At 36.5% G+C, this 20485-nt stretch overlaps 3 protein-coding genes across 12 annotated transcripts in view; 1 reads left to right on the top strand and 2 right to left on the bottom strand.

Moving 5' to 3' along the window:
* The window catches only part of Vps39 (VPS39 subunit of HOPS complex), a 55950-nt gene extending 45180 nt beyond the window's left edge, over window positions 1–10770 (bottom strand). For all 5 annotated transcript variants that reach the window (XM_021726064.3, XM_078048936.1, XM_078048937.1 and 2 more), the window contains exons 1-2: window positions 10633–10770; window positions 3804–3869 (exon numbers count right to left, since the gene is read on the bottom strand). In XM_021726064.3, the coding sequence (XP_021581739.2) occupies window positions 3804–3869; window positions 10633–10705 (139 nt within the window). In that variant the 5' untranslated portion in view covers window positions 10706–10770. The remainder of the gene's footprint in view (window positions 1–3803; window positions 3870–10632) is intronic.
* LOC120886156 (uncharacterized) lies at window positions 10704–20433 on the top strand. Of its 4 annotated transcripts, none has more exons than XR_013438511.1 (4): window positions 10952–11363; window positions 11451–11591; window positions 13275–13344; window positions 19480–20433. XR_013438511.1 is itself a non-coding variant. In XM_078048944.1 (3 exons), the coding sequence occupies exons 1-3, from the start codon at window positions 10704–10706 to the stop codon at window positions 19567–19569; spliced, it is 387 nt and encodes a 128-aa protein (XP_077905070.1). In that variant the 3' UTR covers window positions 19570–20433. The 4 variants fall into 4 exon arrangements, 1 of the variants encoding a protein (XP_077905070.1); XR_013438510.1 differs by lacking the exon at window positions 19480–20433 and adding an exon at window positions 16734–17910 and having other exon boundaries at window positions 10974–11363; XM_078048944.1 differs by lacking the exons at window positions 10952–11363; window positions 11451–11591 and adding an exon at window positions 10704–10930.
* Window positions 15674–20485, bottom strand: part of Tmem87a (transmembrane protein 87A) — a 60963-nt gene continuing 56151 nt past the window's right edge. For all 3 annotated transcript variants that reach the window (XM_005316452.5, XM_013359035.4, XM_005316453.4), the window contains exon 20: window positions 15674–16912. In XM_005316452.5, the coding sequence (XP_005316509.1) occupies window positions 16871–16912 (42 nt within the window). In that variant the 3' untranslated portion in view covers window positions 15674–16870. The remainder of the gene's footprint in view (window positions 16913–20485) is intronic.

Below are 20485 nucleotides of genomic sequence, written 5' to 3'. Positions count from 1 at the left end.
CTGAGCACACCCCTGCCCTCTTGTAAACCTCTTTAATGTCCACCTTAATAGAAAACAGCTGGTTTCTCACATTTGCTTCTGCATTTAACTATTATTTTTGTTTTTGTTTTTGCAGTGCTAGGGATCAAATTCAGGGCCTCCTGCATGGTAGACAAGTGCTCTACAACTGAGCTACATCACAGCCTTATATTTAATCTGTTTTGATAGCTTTTTCAGAGAATTATGGATCTTTTAAAATACTATATGAAACTTGATAAATGGAATTTCTTGCAATGTGGAATCAATCTCAAGCCTATCAATGAACTTTTCACACTTGGATACATTAAAATCCATAAGTCTATCTTACACTTTCATTGAATCTTTTACACATGCATGATTTAGAAACTTCATGCATTGATTACCTGGAAAATACTGGTTCATTAAGTCAGGCAGATTTTCCAAACGCTAGCACATTTCATTATAAGATTTGTTTTTTTTTTTTTTTTTTTTTTTTTTTTTTTTAAAGAGAGAGTGAGAGAGAGAGAGAGAGAGAGAGAGAGAGAGAGAGAGAGAGAGAGAGAGAGAGAATTTTAATATTTATTTTTTAGTTCTCGGGCGGACACAACATCTTTGTTGGTATGTGGTGCTGAGGATCGAACCCGGGCCGCGTGCATGCGAGGCGAGCGCGTTACCGCTTGAACCACATCCCCAGCCCCATAAGATTTGTTTTTTAAATCACACTCATAATTATCATCCCCAATTTCACTGGGAAGCTATCAAGGAGAAACTCTTAAAGGTAGATATAAGTTTTCCACAATCCTAACTTTCTCTTGAAAGCTCTGTCATTTCCAATAAGCCTGCCAGTTGTTTTCTTTGAGATAACAACACTTCATTTTGAAAATACACCAACCAAATACCCAAATGTCTCAAAAACCAGTCTGTCAGTCATTCTTTTCACTCCATTAAAAAGGGGGCCAATTTAGCTTGCAACTCAACCACATAATAATTACTTTTTATCAAAAAAAGCTATCAGCTGTGCACCTTGGCACCCATATGAAGTTGTACATTTCCCATTATATCACAATTTTTAAAATGTGTTATCAAAGATCAAAATCTGGGCTGGGTTGTGGCTCAGTAGTAAAGCGCTTGCCTCGCATGTGTGAGGCACTGGGTTCGATTCTCAGCACCACATATAAGTTAATAAATAAATAAAGGTCCATCAACAACTAAAAAAAAAAAAAGATCAAAATCTAATAAATTTAATTATTTTTTCAGTTTCAACAAGAACATTCTTAAGTGAAACTAGCTTAAAAACAAAACTCACTGGGAGTATGTCTGTAACACCAGTGACTCTGGAGGCTGAAGGAAATGCAAGTTTGAGGCCAGCCTCAACAACTTAGCAAGGCCCTAAGTAACTTAGTGAGACCCTGTCTCAAAAATAAAAAATAAAAAGGGCTAGGAATGTAGCTCAGTAGTAAAGCACCCCTGGGTTTAATCTCCAGTACCAAAATAAACAAAAAACAAAACTCCAGAAACTCATTTTGAGTACCTGGTAGAAAATAACACAATGACCATGAATACAGTTTGGAACCACTGTCCCGAGTTCAGCTTAGGGGCCAATTTTAATTATCATCATTACTTTTTTCACCATTACTGAAGATCTCAATACAGTAAAAACAACAACAACAACAACAACAAAACACTAATATTTTAGTGCTGCTGTGAACTTAGTTTTAACTTTGTGGGCCCTCTGAAAGATTTTCAGGACATTGGGGTCTATAGATTACACTCAGAAAACCAATGCTCTAAGGCAACAGTACCACTGAAACAAACCTAGAGTTGAAAGTCTTAGATGTGAACTAATCTAATCCCTGGATTAAAGATAAGAGTAGAATGAAACCTGGAGACATTTTTTATCTCCAGGGAGATGGTGTAAATTAGATCAGAATCCAAGCTTTCCCCAACACTTTAATATCCCTTCCCATTCCTTGGAAAGCCAGCCTTGATTTGAATATCTCAAACCTAGAAACTAGACTGATTCAAAGAGGCCCAAGTCTATTTCTATCCCTTATCAGGCCAGAACTAAACTATTCTCTGTGTATACAGGGAGAAGGGAAGCTTACTGAAGTAAAGTTTCAAATTAGAGTTTGATTTCCTAATTATTTAAGTAGGTTAATACCACTTTTAAGACACTTATGGGGAAATTGAGGCCCAAGAATTTAACTAACTTGTCAAAGGCCACATGATCACAGGACAAGAAACAGTCCTTCCTTTGGACCAGGGTTCCAAGTAAGGGTAACACTAACATTACCAGTTTGAGTCTATGCTATGTTGGAAGATTCATTTTTATACTCTAGTTTCCTACTTGATCTTAGCAAAAAAAAATCAAGAAGAAATTTTAATTTAGTTCTCAGCGCCTTATCACTTATATCGGAGCCCACAGTATATAAGAAAAAAATAGCTATTAAATGCTGAATAATATCCAAGACAAGCTTAGTTTTTAAATTATTACATGTCAATTAATTATTACATGTCAATTATTGACATGTCACAGAATACAAATATTCTGGCTCTGAAAACTAAAAATTCAAAGCAAGGACCAGCAAAGTACTGTCTGTGGGTCAAATTTACAAAAATCTATGTGTTTTTGTAAATAAAGTTTTACAGGAACATGGCCACACACACTCATTTACACATCACCTATGGTTACTTTCATGTTACAATGGTAGAGCAGAATAGTCTTGATAGATCTTATGCAAAGCCTAAAATATTTACTACTTGGACCTTTTAGGTATGAGTTTACTTACCACTAATTCAAAGGAAAATTGACAAACTTAGAAATGAAATAAACTCTGTATTTTTTCCCCTGGTTCCTCTTTTTACTCCACACATGGCTTGACCAGTGTGCCTTCCTCATTCCATACTGCCTAGGTTAAATGCTCCTTTTTCCCATAGTTATATAAGTCTTGCTTCAGGCCTCTACACCTACTCTTATCTTTAGCTATTTACTATGGAAACATATACTAGATTGAAAACTAGGAAATCACTGATTTTGTAGGGCAAATATATTGATAATGACAATTCAGTTCAACCTACTCTGATATTAACAGCAGGCCTCTAAGATTATGGTTTCAGGACTTAATAGTTAAAAAACAATTTTCCATAAAGAGAGCAAAGAAATAAGATTAAGAAAAAGGATTAGGAAAGGACACTCTTTAACAGAATAAATTTCAGATTCTTTAGCTATCATTCTACATTACTAAAGAAAAAGTCACATTTAACTAGAGTTTTAATTTAACCAGAGCTGTAATTTTCACAGTCCTTTTAAGCCTATTATTTTATCTGCCCCCAACAACTTTGTGAAACAGTTTACAGAGAGAAACTGGCATTACCAAGGGCTTCTTACAGTCATGTGGCCAGGGAAGGAGAAGTAAAACTGAACACAAACCCATCTTCTCTTTCTAGTCTACCCTTCAAAAGTTAATAAGATCTTCTACATCAGTGGAACCTAATTTTCCCCCTACCACTACACATCATTTATACAGAAATCTTATTCCCAAAGTAATATTCCTATTACTGACAGTGAGTGAAGAGGGGAGCAATATTCAGCCCCCATCTCCAAGATGGGGGTATAGAAAAAATCCTGGAGATTTTCAGTTTTCATGTCTCTCCCCATTTTTCCACTGTGCTCATTCCAACCCCCTATCATCGTTCTTTTAATGGTCCAGGAATCAATGATTTCACAGTTGTATACTAGTCAATTACCAATTTTTTAAAAATGCATAAGTCATTTCTTTCTTTGTTCTGAAAAGTTTGTCACTTACCAACATCTTTCCGAATCCTATAGAGAAGAAGATGTCCTTGCTTGGTTCCAACAAGAAGCCATTCCTCTAGAAAAGATAAAGGCCACGAGAAATGTCAATTCATTGTGGTGTGATGCTATTTCTTTAGCTGGACTTACAATAAAACCATCAAAAGGGTCAAGAAAATGAGTTTTGATAGCAGGTGTTCTGGTAATGAATATTCATATTCAAGAATTATCTGAAAAGGTTGAGGGCGTAGCTTAGTAGTGGAGGGCCTGCCTAAATGTAGAAAGTTCTGGGTTTGAGCGCTAATACTGGAAAAATAAAAGAAAGGTTTGAGAATAAACTAATGAAAAAAATTTATTTAACAATTACTAGGCTCAAGATATTATTTTATTAGTCTATGGATAAAAAAGTCCCTGACTTCACTGTTTCAAAATGAAACAGACCAAAAAGATGTTTTTTTCACTTTTATTAATATAAACAGATGAAGATTTTCATTTTTATTATTTAATTTCTTATTAAGATACATATTTTTTCTGAGATATATAACTTTTAGTTCAAATAAAAAGAATATGATGGACCAGGCACAGTGGCACATCCTGTAATCCCAATGGCTTGGGAGGCTGAGAGAGGATGATTGTGAGTTCATAGCCAGCCTCAGCAATTTAGTGAAGCCCTAAGCAACTCAGTGAGATCCTGTCTCTTAAAAAAAAAAATTATATATATATGAAAAAGAACTGGGGATGTGGTTCCATAGTTAAGTGCTCCTGGGTTCAATTTGCAGTATCAAAAGAAAAGAATATGATGAAAGTATGGAAGTTTATAACATAATAAAATGGAAAGCAGAAACATGAAACTAGGGTATCTAACCTCAGAAATAACAGCTAAGAGGCATCCTATGGAGGTTTAATGATTTTATTTTAGGAAAAATAAATGTTTTAGTGTAATAAACTTATAGAATTTGTTATCTCAAAAGATGGTCCACAGATAATAAAGAATGTGAAGAAGTTAGAACCCTTACACATTGCTAGCAGGAATGTAAAATGGTATATCCACTTTGGAAAACAGTCTGGCAATTCTACAAGAGATTTAATATAGAGTAACTCTGTGACTCAGCAATTCCATTCCAAGGTTTATACCCAAGAGAACTGAAAACATACATCTACATAAAAACTGGACACAAAAGTTCAGAGCAGCATTATTTGTAATAGCCCAAAAATGGAAATAACCAAAATGTCCACCAACTGGTGAAACAAAATGTGGTATATCCAAACAGTGGAATATTAGCCAACAATTAAAGGAAGAGAGTACTGATGCATGCTACAAAATGAATGAACCTGGAATCATTATGCTAAGTGGAAGAATCCACACACAAAAGGCGATGATTCCATTTATATGAAATGCCCAGAATAGGTAAATCCACAGAGACAGAAAAATTAGAGGTTGTTAAGGGCTGGTGGGCTCAGGGAGCAAGGAGGAATGAATTTTAGTGGATTTTGGGTTTCTTTTGGGAGTGATAAAATGTTCTAAAATTATTGTGATCACAGTTCCACAACTCGGCAAATGTTCCGAAAACCAGTGAACTGTATACTTCAAATGGATAAACTGTATGGTATGTGAATTACATCTTAATAAAGCTCTTATTATATATATAAAAAAAGGCCTTGGACACTGAGTGGGGTTTCTAAACCTTAAGTTATATCATAATTATTTGAGGTTATGTTAAAACAGATTTTCAGGCCTTGTTAAGTTTCTGATTCAGTAGATTAAGAAGCAAGCTCAGGAATTTTCATTTCCTACAAGTTCCCAGGTAATGCTGATGCTGCTGGTTCAAGGACCACATTCTGGGAGGCATTTCAGGAAGATCCATATTACATCATGTAAGGAAGTTAATAATGTAAAGATACCTCCTTAGCTTTTTTTTTTTTTTTTTTTTTTTGTGTGTGTGTGTGTGTGTGTGGCACTGGGGATTAAACACAGGGGCACTGAGCTAAATCTCCAGCCCTTTTTATTTTTTGAGACAAGGTCTCACTAAGTTGCTGAGGCCTCAAAGTTGCAAACCTCTTGCCTCAGTCTCCAGAGTCACTAGGATTATAGGCATGCATTACCACACCAGGCCCTCCTCAGCTTTTTGAAGTTGTAACATTAAGATCACTCATTCCTTTCATAAACTCTCTTGATCTACAAAATAAAATACTGTCATGAGTGTTTAACAACAGAAACATGTCATCAGATGATTTCACTGTTGTGCAAACAACACAGGTGTACTTATGCAAACTTAAATGACATAGCCTACTACACACAATCTACATGGTATACAATACTGTATAGATCATTTCTCATTAACCAAAACATTGTTATGTGGGATGTATATGGCTATATTGGATAATAGCATAGATAACCTTTATTGTGCATATGTTGTGTTTGAGGAAATGCTAAACACATATCTCATTTTCCACTAATCCTCACAAATATTCTTTAAAGTAGGTCCCTTTATTAAAAAAAAAAAAAGTCTCCATTTTATAGATGAAGAAGCTGAGGCTTAGGGGATATAGCACTTGCCTAGTCATACATAATAGGTGACAAAGAGTCAGGATTCCAACCCCAACCTGTCTGTCCTAACCACATCCTGTGAAGCACTTACTAAAGCATCCCATGTCAAAGGATGGGTGTTGTTGGCCAGAGGCTGTCTGAAAGGCAGTAGTTATATATTTATAAAATCAGACCAGGTTCCATATTAGGAATATTTCTCCAGCCTGATGTCCTTAGTTGTCCAGAAAAAGATAGTGATTTTCTGTTCATTTATATTATGTTTTAAAGAATAGGAAGGACACAGAAAGTAAGACACTGTTGCTTTAAGTGACATATACAGAAACCCAGAAATAGTACTAACCATGATGAAATGCTGGAAATTTATGCTAGAGTGAACATGGTGAAAAAGCAATTGAGTTCACAGTGTCTACTTTGTAAACGATACTATGTTTAGAATTCATTTATGTAGCATTGTATCAAGCAATTTAGCAATAATAAAGTCAATTTTGGGGACACCCACTGATACTTCAAATATAAATAAAATGGAATAGAAAAAACCTTTAGTTCACTTATATCACATAAAATTCTATAGTCAAAACAAAGGACAAACATGGCTCACCATCTTCCCCATCCTTATCACTATACTCTGTCCCCAAGACCCCTATCAAATCCTGTTTTCCTTTCTTTCTATCAATGGTCTTTTCCCCAGGTCAGCCAAGGTCCTTCATTTTAAATTCCACAAGGTACTCCCTCTCCCAAGGGATCCCTGAAAATAGCCTTGTCTAGTTTCCAGCCTCACTGGTCTCATTCTGCACATTCTTTCACATTTGCTGCCAGCTCTCTTAGAGTTGATCCACAATGCTTTCACACTGAGGTTAAAAATCTCATGAAAATGCACAACCAAAATATGAAATCAAACTCCTAGGCATGACATTCAAGTTATTTCCCATTCTTATTGAAATGCTTATTTGCCAAGATACTTCCTATCAAATGGCTACTCAACTGGCCATAAAAGGGAATCAGAATAAATTCACTGAGATTTTTAAAAAATTGAATTGTTATTTGTCCCTTTGCAAGCTTTCATTTGGAAGTGCTGAGGAAACACTATTTCTAGACCTCAAACTCATAAGGACAAATGATGTGTCTTCCAGATATGCTAATGATAAGAAACCTTGAAGGGATCTGATGTGGCTATGGAACTCAGGTAGAGGACCTGAATCATGTTGAGTCCTCCACTCTCTAGGACATGTCACCATATAACACAGCTATGCACACACAATGCAGAGAACAAGCCTTGTTACCAAACATTCAGCTTAACAAGAGCTTGTTAAGCTGAATATGGAGTCTTCTGAAACTCAATATTGCACATCAGAAAGTAGAACATAATATACAAATAGTTATCATACACATAACAAACAGGTAAAATACAGCCTAGAAAGCTCCTGAAGACCTATTCCTGTGTATCAAGGTCGGACTTAATCTGTCCTGAGAAGTTAGACTGGGCCCTCTTACTCATAATTACCCTAATGAAGCTCCATACAACAATGCAATGGAGTCCAACCTCTGCAATAAACAATTCCATTCCTGGACCAAAGATGGCTTCCATAGATATAGAAAAGGTAGTGACTGCCTTCCTTTTTTGAGTCATTAACAAAGAATAGGGTCTCACAAAGCATAAGCTCCTGGTTAGCTGCATTAGAATCATCCAGACTTAATAAAAATGCAAATTCCTGAGTCCTGCAGGATATGAGACCTTGGAAAAATTCTTTAAATTCTCTAAGTCTCAAGTACTTCCTCTATAAAATGGATTATTTCATAAAAGCCCAACATAGATTAGTACTCAGTAGAAATGGAAGTTATCACTACTATTATCATTGCTCATTAATTAAATATTTAATGAATATCCGTTGAATCAGGAACTGTTCTACGCACTGAAGATACAACAAAGTGCAAATCCAAGTTTCTGCTCTGAAGGAACTTATTTTCTAGTGTGGAGAGAAAGAGACAAAAACTAAATGTATAAAACAAAATAGGGTGGTGATCCATGATATATAGAAAGATAAGGTTGAGTAAGAGAACAGCATCTTGTTGGATATGGCACTCTCATTTATAGGATACTTAGGATAAGTCTTGCTTATTTAAGTGACAGGTCAGTAGAGATCTGAGTGAAATGAAGAATAAATCATATAAAATCTAGGGCAACAAGAGTGCCTGACAGAGGAACCAGTAAGTGCAAGGTCCCTGAAGTAGGAATGTGCCTTATGAGTTCATGGAACAAGGAAGGCTATGTGACTGGTACTAGAAAGGAGTAAGGGGGAAAGGGGAAGTACACAGGAGATAAGCCAGGAAAGTAAACATGGCCAGATTACATCAGGTGTTACCAGCCATTGTGAGGACTTTGAAATTTTAGTTGTGTTATGATGTCCCTGGAGGATTTTGAGCAGAGAAAAGATGTGATCACATTTAAGTTTTCAAAGGTTCACTCTTTACTATGTAGGTAAAAACTGAAAATGACACAGGCAAACACATGGCAATATTCAAGACTACTACAGTAATTCAGATGAGAGATGATGGTGTCTTCATGAAGAAAAGTACAGTGGAAATGGAGAGAAATGCCTAGATTCTAGATTTGTTCTAGAAGTAGAGCAAACAAGATTCGCTGATGGACTGGATGCAATATAAAAAAGAATGAGCAAAGTCAAGAATGATTCCAAGGTTTTTGGCCTTAGCCAAAGAGATAAGTAGAAATGTCATTTGCTGAGATGTGGGATATAGGAGGACAGGCATTTTTGGAGAAGAATCAAGAGTAGGTTTGGCTATACTACTAGACATCCAAAGGAAAATACTGAAAAAGCAGCTGGATTATAAAGCTTCAGTTTAGGGAGAAACCATCAGTGTCATCCGTATTTCCATTTCCTAGGAGATGGGTTATGACCTCATCATATATCTGGTCCCACATGATCTGACTCCTGGAGGTTCTTGATTGAACTTTCCATCTAGGGGCACAACATAGATAAAAGAGATAATAACTAGAAATAGCAATAATCACTGCTGCTTAAGTCGGAAAATAAAGTAGTTTTGAGGCAGAAGGAAGTAAAATGTCCTCTTGTGGCCTCCTGTGACAAAGTGGATTATGAGAGTCTAAGAGATATATGTAGTAATGTTTTCATAGGGGATCACTGACAAGCTAAGTTAAGTATAGTAAGCAGCTGCATCCATTCTAATCAGAAGCATACCTTAGGCTGAGTTGGGTATCCTTCCTGCATGTTGCAATAATAGGCACCATATATTTATAATATCATCTACCTTGTATCATAATCTGTTTATTTATCTTTGTTCCCCACTGTATTCTAGGAGTCTAGGCACTGTTTCTTATTCATCCTGTATTCCCTTCACTGGCAGAGAAAATGGCCCATAATGTGAATCTGATAAACCAATAAAGGAATGAATTCCTCTGTGCACTGTCTCAGATTTTTTATTTTGTTAATTTCTAGGACCTAAACATTAACAACAAAGATTGAAATTATTTCTGCTTGGTCTTTGGGGACACTTATCAGACACAACCACTCATGGATAAGCACACATGTTGGCATTTGAAAGACAATGTTTAGACTGTTGAAGTCTTCATTCTTTTGTGATATGACAGGACACATAAGAGATGCCTGAGCCAACTTTCCGCACTAGTCAATCCCAAAGGATTATACGAGGTTACATGGGTTAGGTTTCATGACAGTTGGGTATGATGCTCTTTCACCTAGAAATGTAATGTGGGCACTTGGAACACAATGCAATCAACCACTTAGCTAGATGAAGTGTTACAATAACAAGTACTGCCTACAGCAAGGAAAAGTGAACTATGGGTAAACACTAAGGGGAAAAGGCACATGATTTTAACTTGTTCACAATACTTAATAAACTATCATCTTTCATCTAGAAAACAACACAATCATCTGGACAAGTTCAAGCATCTGGGAGACAGAACTTTCCACTACTTTGACCCTCTACCCTGAGGATTTCTTGGGGATAGAAATGAGCCAACGCTCAGCACAATAAAGAAAGCTGACCCTCTAATTGCACAGAACACAAGAATGGGTGCTAAAGACTGATTCTTAAGGGATCGCCAGTCAGCCCCCACCAACATCGCTGTCTACAGCGGGTGGTCATCTCTCTGCTCTCCCTCATCCTAGACCGCTCTCGGACAGCATCCGACCGCAGTCCACATACAGTCAGACGCCTTTCCACTTCTGCTGCCTAGCGAAAATTCGGGACCGCTCCCGCGCTGACCCAGTCTCGGCCCCGCGGCCTCTCGGCTCACCCCAGGCAGCCAGGCAGTCGATCTGCAGAGGCAGCTTTTCTAGGATCGGTACCGGCTCGAAAGCGTCGTGCATGGCGGCAGGGAGAGAGTCACCACCCTTGCCTCGCCCCAAGTATGCGGATCTGTGCTTTGAACAGAACCAGGGGGGGCGAAAAAGCAGATCGAGATTCGGCAAGGACCCCGGTTATAGACCCCTCCGTAACACAGCCATGGTCAACACCGGACTTCCTGCCAAGGTAGTCCCGCCCCTTCCGCCACAGAAGCCCCTCCTCTTCCGTCTTTGCTCTCAAAATGCCAAGTACGTCTGTTGTCTGTTTTCTCATCTTCTCTTGCATAGTGAGATCTCTTTAATAGGGAGTAGACACAGGCCTGAATGGAGAGGGAAATGTCTCAAATATCAAACACGTCGTGGGCAATGGCTTATGGTGGTTAAGAACTAGTGCTTCGTTGGAATGGAGGTTTGCCATTTAGGAAATTAGCAGTATTTAGGAAACTATTTCTAGGCCTTAACTTTCCTGATCCGCGAAATGGTTTTAGTCTAAATACCTATAAACTACTCTCGTGAGCGTTTAGCACCACCTGACATTCTTTTTTTTTTTTTTTTAGTAGCTGTAGATGGACAGCATACATTTGTTTCTTTTTATATGCTGAGGATCGAACCTAGTGCCTCACACGTTAGGCGAGCACTCTGCCACCAAGATACAGCCCCATCCTCTGGCATATTCTTAATGGTAATACTGAAAACAATAACAGCTTCAATATTACCATTATATACCAACTCATTCAAGTACTTTAACCTTATCTTTTTAAAATTGTAGATCAGTGGTTACTGTGTTCAAAAGACCAGCAGCATCAGCATCTCCTGTGTACTTGTTAGAAATGCAGTCTTAGGCCTCACTCTAACTCTACTGAACCAAACTCTGGAGGGGAACAGCAGTCTGTTTTAATGAATTTCCAGGGTGAGTCCTGAGTCCATGCACTTAAAAGCTTGAGAACCACTGTTTTAGGGTAGGTTTTCTCAACTGCAGCACTATTGCCATTTATAGCAAGATAATTCTTGGGGTGGGGGCTCTTTTCTGTGTACTGAGGGATGTTTGGCAGCATCCCTATCCTCTATCCATCAGATATAGATGCCAGGAGCACCCTCCCAGAGATTGAAGAACCAAAAAATTCTCCTTGCCTGGTGAAGGGGATCCATCTCTCACTGTCTTGACAAGGTCACAGTGAAAATAAGTGCTGGCAAAGCCACTTTCCCACTGTCTTGTCAAGGTCACAGTGAGGATGAATGCTGGGTTGGTGAGAAACCAAAACCATCAGACCTTTTATATGTAATTGGGACTTTTCATTTTCATGTTCCTGACAGGAGGCATGAGTATGTTAAATGCCAAACCAAATTAAATTTCAGATGGCTAGAATATAACAGGTAGTTCTTACCTTGAAGGCTGTTCTACTACCCCTTAGCATATCAAGGACAAAGTAGAAAGCTGCTCTACTATCTCAGCACATTGAAGACAAAACTGATAATGGACAACAATCATTCTCTGAAAGGTCACGAGAAATTTAGGCACCACATTGATCATATCAACTAGAACCCAAGCCCGTATTTCCAGCCTTTTAGAAAAATTCATTATGCTCATTGTACAAAACCCACCATACGTAGTTTAATTTTTGATTAAGGAAAGTTATGTTATACACTTAAGAAAGTTAAGACATATAAGGATACATTCTTTTCATTTCTATAAACCCTCTTTTACTTCACATAGGGATTTATGATGAGCATACTTAATATTGGTGGAAAGTAGACTGATGTTTAGAACTTACTTTTTATTGAGAAAGATTATAAAGATATAAGAACCAGTGCACCTTGACTGAGAAACAAAGAAACACTTTGAGAAAGCAGCTCAATCAGTTTTATGAGAATAAATTTAGGAATAAATTAAAGTAGCTTTAAAAGATATATTTTTTAGAATAATGTTAGAAGTATTATTCTATTTAGATTCTTGGGTTTAGAATTCTTAAGTTTTTATTGTATGGGTTTCTAATATGTTTTAAGAATGGTTAATAAACTTTAGGATACTTTAAGATTTAAGGGGACTTTTTATTTATTTAGTTTTCGGCGGACACAACATTTTTGTTTGTATGTGGTGCTGAGGATCGAACCTGGACCGCAAGCATGCCAGACGAGCATGCTTCCGCTTGGGCCACATCCCCAGCCCCTTAAGGGGACTTTTTTAGATGGGAATCTTAGATTAGAAATAAAAGTGCAGGTGTACTTTAAAACTTACAGGTTAATGATAGGTTAGGAGACTTAGAGTTTGGTTACGTAGTTTGGCATTAGTTAATAAGAAAATAGTACATCTTAGGAAAATCTGAAAAAATGTAAATTAGTGACTTATCTTATTAATGATTGATAACTAAAAGTCACATCCTGGAAAAATGTAAATTGATATTACATTTTTCTATACTCTAATTATGGTTAAGAAAACGTTATGTCTTGGCAAAGTTTTGAAATTGTATAATCAATGATGTATTTTGAATCTATAATGATGAGAAAAATTGTAATAAAAGATGATCCAGAGAAAGCTCCATTAGAGCTCGCTCTCTGGAGATTGCTCCAACACGACTGTCTTATCTTTTTGCAGCCACCACTCATCCTTCAGGACTCCCTGGACACCACTAGGGCAGGACCCCGGCACTTGCCAGATATCATTGGTTGGTAATATCCCTGGTTCTAGGAGAATAATTTTCAAATTTAATGTGCATACAAATCAAATGGATACACTGATAAAATGTTATTGTGATTTAATAGAATGTGAGTTGGGGTCCTCAATTGAACATTTATGAGCAGGTGTTTAGAAACAAGCTGTGTCTCATATCCTAATACTCCTTTTTTTTGGGGGGGGGGCAAGGGTGTTACTAGGGGATTGAACTCAGGGGCATTTAACAACTGAGTCACATCCCTAGCCCTTTTTGTATTTTATTAGAGACAGGGCCTTGCTAAATTGCTAAGGCTGGCTTTGAACTCATGATCCTCCTGACTCAGCCTCCCCAGTAGCAGGGATTACAGGTGTGCACCACCATGCTGAGCCTAACACTCCTTTTAAAAGCAAGTGAAAAAAGGAAAAAACAAAAAAAAAGAAAAGGAAAAAAAAAAAGAAGAAAAAAAAAATAAAAATAAAAGCAAGTGAAGTGGCTCTTTTCATCCATGGGTCCTTACTGGCTTGGATTACTGTTAGCATTCCCCTTGTAGAGACTTAAAAAAATAAAAAGGCTGAATTTGAATTGCAAGAATTATCTATATCTGGCAATTCCCACTAAAAATCATGAGCTATGTCATAAACAGGCATTTGGGTTTAAAGCAAAAATCTAAAAAGGATGAGCTTATGATATGAAATTTAAAAAAAAAAAGGTCCTGGTCATTTTACTTTCATAGTATTCATTTCTTAATATGTAATTTATGGATACATATCCCATCTTTATCAAATGTTGTTTGATAATAAAATTAAGTATATTTGCAAGTAGCTAAAACACAGTTGCTTTAAAAATCTTGTGTTATGGTCAAGTTTCACTGTAAAAGCTGAACATCACCTTGGAAAAAGGTCTAGTAGGCTAAAGGATCAAGACAAAAATAAATATAACTCTAAGGTTACACTAGGGAAATATTAAACTATAAATTCCTTCTGAGCCTATCCTAAGAAATGATAAAATATATCCAATTCCAATACCATAAGAAGCCATAAATAGAATTATGAGATCCTAAGACATAAAATTTGCAAAACACAAAACAGGATAACCCAATAGGGTATTTTTTGTAGTTTCAAGTCAACATCAAACCAGCCTGAAAAAATATGACCAACTGTTTTGTTGCATCATAACTATTATTCCATCATAGTGTGCAAATGCAGCACAATACCACCAACCTTTTGCTAATGGATAAACAAGAGTACATCTCAGTTCTCCATACTGTCACTCTTTTTTTTTTTTTTTTTTTAAAGAGAGAGAATTTTAATATTTATTTTTTTAGTTTTCGGCGGACACAACATCTTTGTTTGTATGTGGTGTTGGATGGAACCTGGGCCGCACACATGCCAGGCGAGCGCGCTACTGCTTGAGCCACATCCCCAGCCCCATACTGTCACTCTTTTTAAGAGATTTTGTGTAGGTTGCTTTTTAAAAAATTACTACAGCAAAGAGTTGTAGAGAAATGCTACATAAGCCTCATCCAGACAGAATGGATGACACATTCTGTATCACTATCTCACCAGGAAACTAAAGCTCCTGTGGAACCAAAGCAGACTTTTGCAAGAATATAACATAATGGAAAGTAGAAAGCCTATGGTGGCTGTGAAGGCCCTGATACTTTTTATATTAAATTGGTATCTTCTGTTGATCATTAATTTGTTATAAAAAGAGAACATGAACTAATATCAGGACAATAAAATTCATGTTGAATGGCCTAACATCAGTTTGCTGAAAATAAAACCAATAAAGTCAACTTTTAAGAGCACATATGCCTTTTGATAGCACATATGGAGGCATATGTGCTATCAAAAGTATGCACATGGGCTGGGGTTGTGGCTCAGTGGTAGAGTGCTTGCCTGGCACATGTGAAGCACCGAGTTCAATTCTCAGCACCACGTTAAAAAACACATAAATAAAATAAAGGTACTGTGTCCATCTTCAACTAAAAAATATTAAGAAAAAAAAGTATGCATATATTTTACCTACAAGATTCACTGCATTAACAGCTCCACCAAGTTTCCCAAATTTCCAATTGCACCAGAACTACTGATGGCTGCAAAGTTCCTACATTGTTAAGTAAATAAAAAATTGTTAAAAAGCGAGAGAAATACTACATAAACATAAACACTCTGACTATATAGTATGAGTTAGTGAAAACTGTGGTCATGTAGTCAGTGGTTTTTATAAAAAAAATAAAACAATCTAGAGTAAAAGCAATGAAAAGAAAATTTCCACAAGAGGAAGTTTAGAAGAAGGGTGTTCAGAGAAAAACTGAAATAAATGAGAAAAAATACATTAATTTTGTTAAAATTTTTTATATTAAAAAGTGGCATGACTTCTTATGTAGAACAAAAATCTTGGGAAGGCAAAATTGGAAAAAACCATTAAAACAGAAATATAGTGCTTCAAGTGAATCCCATCACCTTGTGATATCCCTTATAAACAGTCTTCAAATTAACACCAGACACTAGAACAGTCAATCCTAAGAGCAAGCAGCAGTCCAGGGCCTCCCCACTATTTCATGCAAGAATAACTGTTTAAGCCAGCAGTATCTGTTTCCTTTCTATAAGCTCCCCTGAGGCATTATAGTCCCTCTAGCAGGGTGTTCAATCATAGCATTTAGATGCAGTGCCTCTGGGCATCTAGTGCAACCCCAAAGAATGGCATGAAGGCAAACAAAGCATTGCCTAGACTCCACAATGCTGCCCTTGGAGGCTTACAAAACAGTAGTTAAAAGTCTTAGAGTGTGCACCACATTGCCAGCAATGGGATGTGTCACAATAGCAGATGTCAAAAGAGTTATGCTAATATTTCTCTTTAAAGTACATCTGAAATAGAAAAATCTTTAATATACACCATTTGTAAACAAAATTGCACTTGATTTTCCTTTTTTGTAAATGATCTGAATCTCACTGTAACTGTTTCTCTCTTTTTCTCCTTTTTTCCCCTTTTGATCTTTGATAGAACCATAGCTCCTTTACTCAGAAGGGCTCTTTTTATTCAAAACTACCTCTGCAAGATGTGACCTAAACTTCCCAGAAAACTGAAAGACAATTAACAATCTCCCCTATGACCTATGCAACTCCCTAAATAAATAAAATTTACAGGCAGTTGCTCCTGGAGATTACATATTATGGTGTTGATGGCAAAGTCCTTTAGAAGACATTAAACCTTTTAGTTTGACATATTAAACAACTGAAACATATAAAGTTCAGGAACAACACATAAGTTGCATAAACATCCACGTCAGGATTTGGGAGGGAAAGGGCATCAATGTTGTAAATAAGCTTGTAGATTTTTCTCATCCTATGAACGTGTTTTCAATAAGATATTCTCCTTGTTCTGACACCTCTTGCCAGCTCCAATGCACACAGACCAAGGAACAGATCAGGATGTCACTGCCTCCTTTAATCCCATGGAACAATGGAGAAGACTGACAAAGAAGCTGATCTCTTCCCTGATACTAGCCATCTTCAACTTCAGATCTTCCCATCCTTTACTCCATTTTGGACCTTTCAAAGTGTGTAATCATTCGTTCCTAGGGAGTTAAAAAAAAAAGGTTTATTTTAAGTATATTAATTCAAAATGGTATACATTCTAAATATCTTATGTAAACTATCCAAATATACATTTTCCACAATACTTATCTTAATTACTTAGAGCAAAGGTTCCTAAATATCTGTGAAGATTCTGAAACATACAAATGTCCAGGCCCCACCCACAATCAACTGAATCAAAATGGCTAGTTTTGGGACAACAAACCACAATGTGTATTCAGGGTCAATTAAATGACTGAACAAATATTATTAAGGATTAATAAGAATTTGTATCTCAATTAATTCAGGAATTTAACTTGAAGAACCAATCTAGATGTGGACAAAAATTTAGTACAATACTCAGCATTACAACAAAATATTAGAAAGAACCAAGAGTCCAAAAATTAACATTTATGTTGAAAAAACTATCTTTACAAAAAAATATTACAGACTTTTTAAAATTACACTGGATGAGAAAGCTCTAGAAACCTGCTGCACAACCATGTGCATATATTTAACCCCCTACTTAAGAATAGCTAAGAGAGTAGATCTTATGTTGTTTATATAAAATAGTAATTATACTATCATATTTCAAGTAAAAAAATTACCATTAAATTTCCATTTGTCATACAAATTTTTATGTTTTTTTTCATTTTTTCTTTGCTTCAATTGTTAAGTACCCATCACAAACATTTCCCAAACTGACAGGATTGTAAATCCTTTTTGAATACAATTAATCAAATGAGATAATCTATTCTTCTGTTTTTATTAGAAATACTTTTCCTAAAAATTCTGTTTTTCTTTTTCATTCTAGCAGCTCTCCAAGTCTGCTGCCCAGTTGTCTCTGTAAGAATATTTCACATGGGGGCTGGGGATGTGGCTCAAGCAGTGTGAGCACGCTGGCCTGGCATGCGTGCAGCCCGGGTTTGATCCCCAGCACCACATACCAACAAAGATGTTGTGTCCTCCGAGAACTAAAAAATAAATATTAAAAATTCTCTCTCGGGGCTGGGGATGTGGCTCAAGCGGTAGCGCGCCCGTCTGGCATGCGTGCGGCCCGGGTTCGATCCTCAGCACCACATACCAACAAAGATGTTGTGTCCGCCAAGAACTAAAAAATAAATATTAAAAAAAAAAATTCTCTCTCTCTCTCCTCTCTCTCTTTAAAAAAAAAAAAATTTCACATTGTCATCCTAAGAATTTGCCTTGCCTCTCTTGTGTTGGATCCTTTATTTCCTGGATCCCAAATCTTTCTGTTAGTTTTCTTATTTTCATGGAGAACATTTTCCAGTACGTTCCTAAGAAGCACACATAGGAAATTAATTCTTATGTGACTTGAAATTTCTTTACTTTAATCTAATATTGATGGTTTATTTAGGTATAGAATTATAGGTTAAAAACTATTTTTCTTGGGCTGGTGTTGTAGCTCAGTGGTAAAGCACAGAACACATGAGGCACTTGGTTCAATCCTCAGTACCACATAAAAATAAATAAGTAAAATAAAGGTATTGTGTCCATCTATAACTGAAAAAAAAAATTTTAAAAACCACAATTTTTTTCAGAATTCAAAGGCATTGTTCTAACATCTTCTAGCTTTTATTGGAAGTTATTGTTATGTAATTTGTTTCTTCTGTAATTCATTTAAATTCTTTCAAGTTTTATAAAAAGAAAGGCCTTGGGGAAAGTGACATCAACATACTGGCAAAACAAAAAGTGCTGGATACTCTTACCTCCACAAATGCCCTGATTCAACAATACACAGAACAATTCCTGGTGAAAAATTCAGGAAACAGTCTAGGGGCTCTTGTACCACGGAGTAAAACTAAATCAACTGTATCAAAGCCAAGAAGAAAATCTGAGGTCCCCCTTTTGCCATAATGTACTCCTTAAACCCTGCACAATGCCACATGAACTGTAGGAAACCTTTATCTCCTAGCTTCTCCCTGGGGAAGGAAGGGAAGGGAAGGATTAGAACCTATATCCAACATCTTCACCTTTCTAGAAGCTGCCAGAACAAAGCTGGTTTTTGTCTTGACTTTTGTCTTAAAAAACAAAGGGATCCCAGGTTAAAAGTCATGGATAACCAAGGTTTGGTTTGGATTAGCAATAACACTCTTGCCAGCACAACTGCCAGAACCTCTCAAGTTCAGTGTAGAGTGAGTCAAAAACCCCTAAATCCCAGCCTCTCCCTGGGGAAGAAAGACTTGGACTGTGATTAACATTCCAAAGCTTCAGGAAGTTGCCTGAAGGACTGGCTTCAGTTTGAGAACAAAAGTGGAACTCCTATACTTTAGGTGCCTGGAGCCCAGTGTGAACAAAAAAATAAAGAGCTTGAGGCTCACTGCTGCTCCAAGACCCACAGTGCAGCAGACAACAGGGGAACAAGAGATTATAAATTCTTGGGGAAAGACAGCAGATCCCTCTGACTGTGAATTCATATGTACAGAGAAGATACATATGCAGAGTAGGATGGAATTTTCCAAAGTCTCTGGCCAATCTGACTTATGAGAATCTTCTGTACAAGGCATGTCACACTGAAAGTGATGATTTACTTTCTTTCTTTTTTAAGGAACAGACACCAATACAGAAAATTAAGCAAAATGGAGAAACAAGGAAACAGGGACCAAACAAAGGAGCGAGAAAAATCTGCAGATACTGACCCTAACAATTAAACAGAGGTTCATGAATTACCTAAGAGAATTCTAAATAACTAGATCAAGATAATAATGCATGAATAAAGTAAGAATTTCAACAAGATAGAAAATTTTAAAATATGCCAACAAACTGTAACCTAGAAGAAGTGAATAAACCCCTAGAAACACACAACCCGCCAAGACTGAATGATGAAGAAATAGAAAATAAGACTTACAACTAGATTTAACTCAAAACCTCAAAAAAAAAAAAAAAAAAAAAAAAGCGCCCAGGAACAGATGGCTTTATTAGTGAATTCAACTAAACATAGTTAAAGACAAATATAAACTCTTCCCAAAAAGTGAAGACAAGCTCATTTCAAAGGAACTTCCACATGGACTCTATGAGGTCAACATTACCCTGATATCCAAAGCCAAAGACACTTCAAGAAAACTAATAAAACTGATGAATACCCATGCAAAAATCTTCAACATAACAAAAAATGAATTTGAAAGTACATTAAAAGGATCACACACCATGATCAAGAGAGATTTATTCCTGAGATGCAAGAAAGGTTCAACATACAAAAATCAATGGTGATACAATATATTAACATAATGAAGAACAAAAACCACATGATCAGATCAACTGTGATACAGAAAAACATTTGACAAAATTGACCACCCTTTCATGACATAAATTCAACAAACTAGGAATACTAAGAAATTGCCTCAACATAATAAAGCACATAAGTGAATAAAACTAACTTCATATACAACAATGAAAAACTAAAGGCTTTGTTATGATCATAAAGAATTCAAGAATGCCAATCTCACCATTTCTAGTCAATCAACACAGTACAGAAGTCCTATCGAGAATAATTAAACCAAAAAAAAAAGTAAAACAAACCTGTTAGAATAAATGAGTTCATTAATATTGCATGA

This window comes from Ictidomys tridecemlineatus, chromosome 5 (assembly GCF_052094955.1).
Source record: "Ictidomys tridecemlineatus isolate mIctTri1 chromosome 5, mIctTri1.hap1, whole genome shotgun sequence".
In the NCBI taxonomy this organism is placed as follows: Eukaryota; Metazoa; Chordata; class Mammalia; order Rodentia; family Sciuridae; genus Ictidomys; species Ictidomys tridecemlineatus.
The sequence above is the reverse complement of the archived record's forward strand: the minus strand, read 5'-3'. Positions and strand labels throughout refer to the sequence as shown.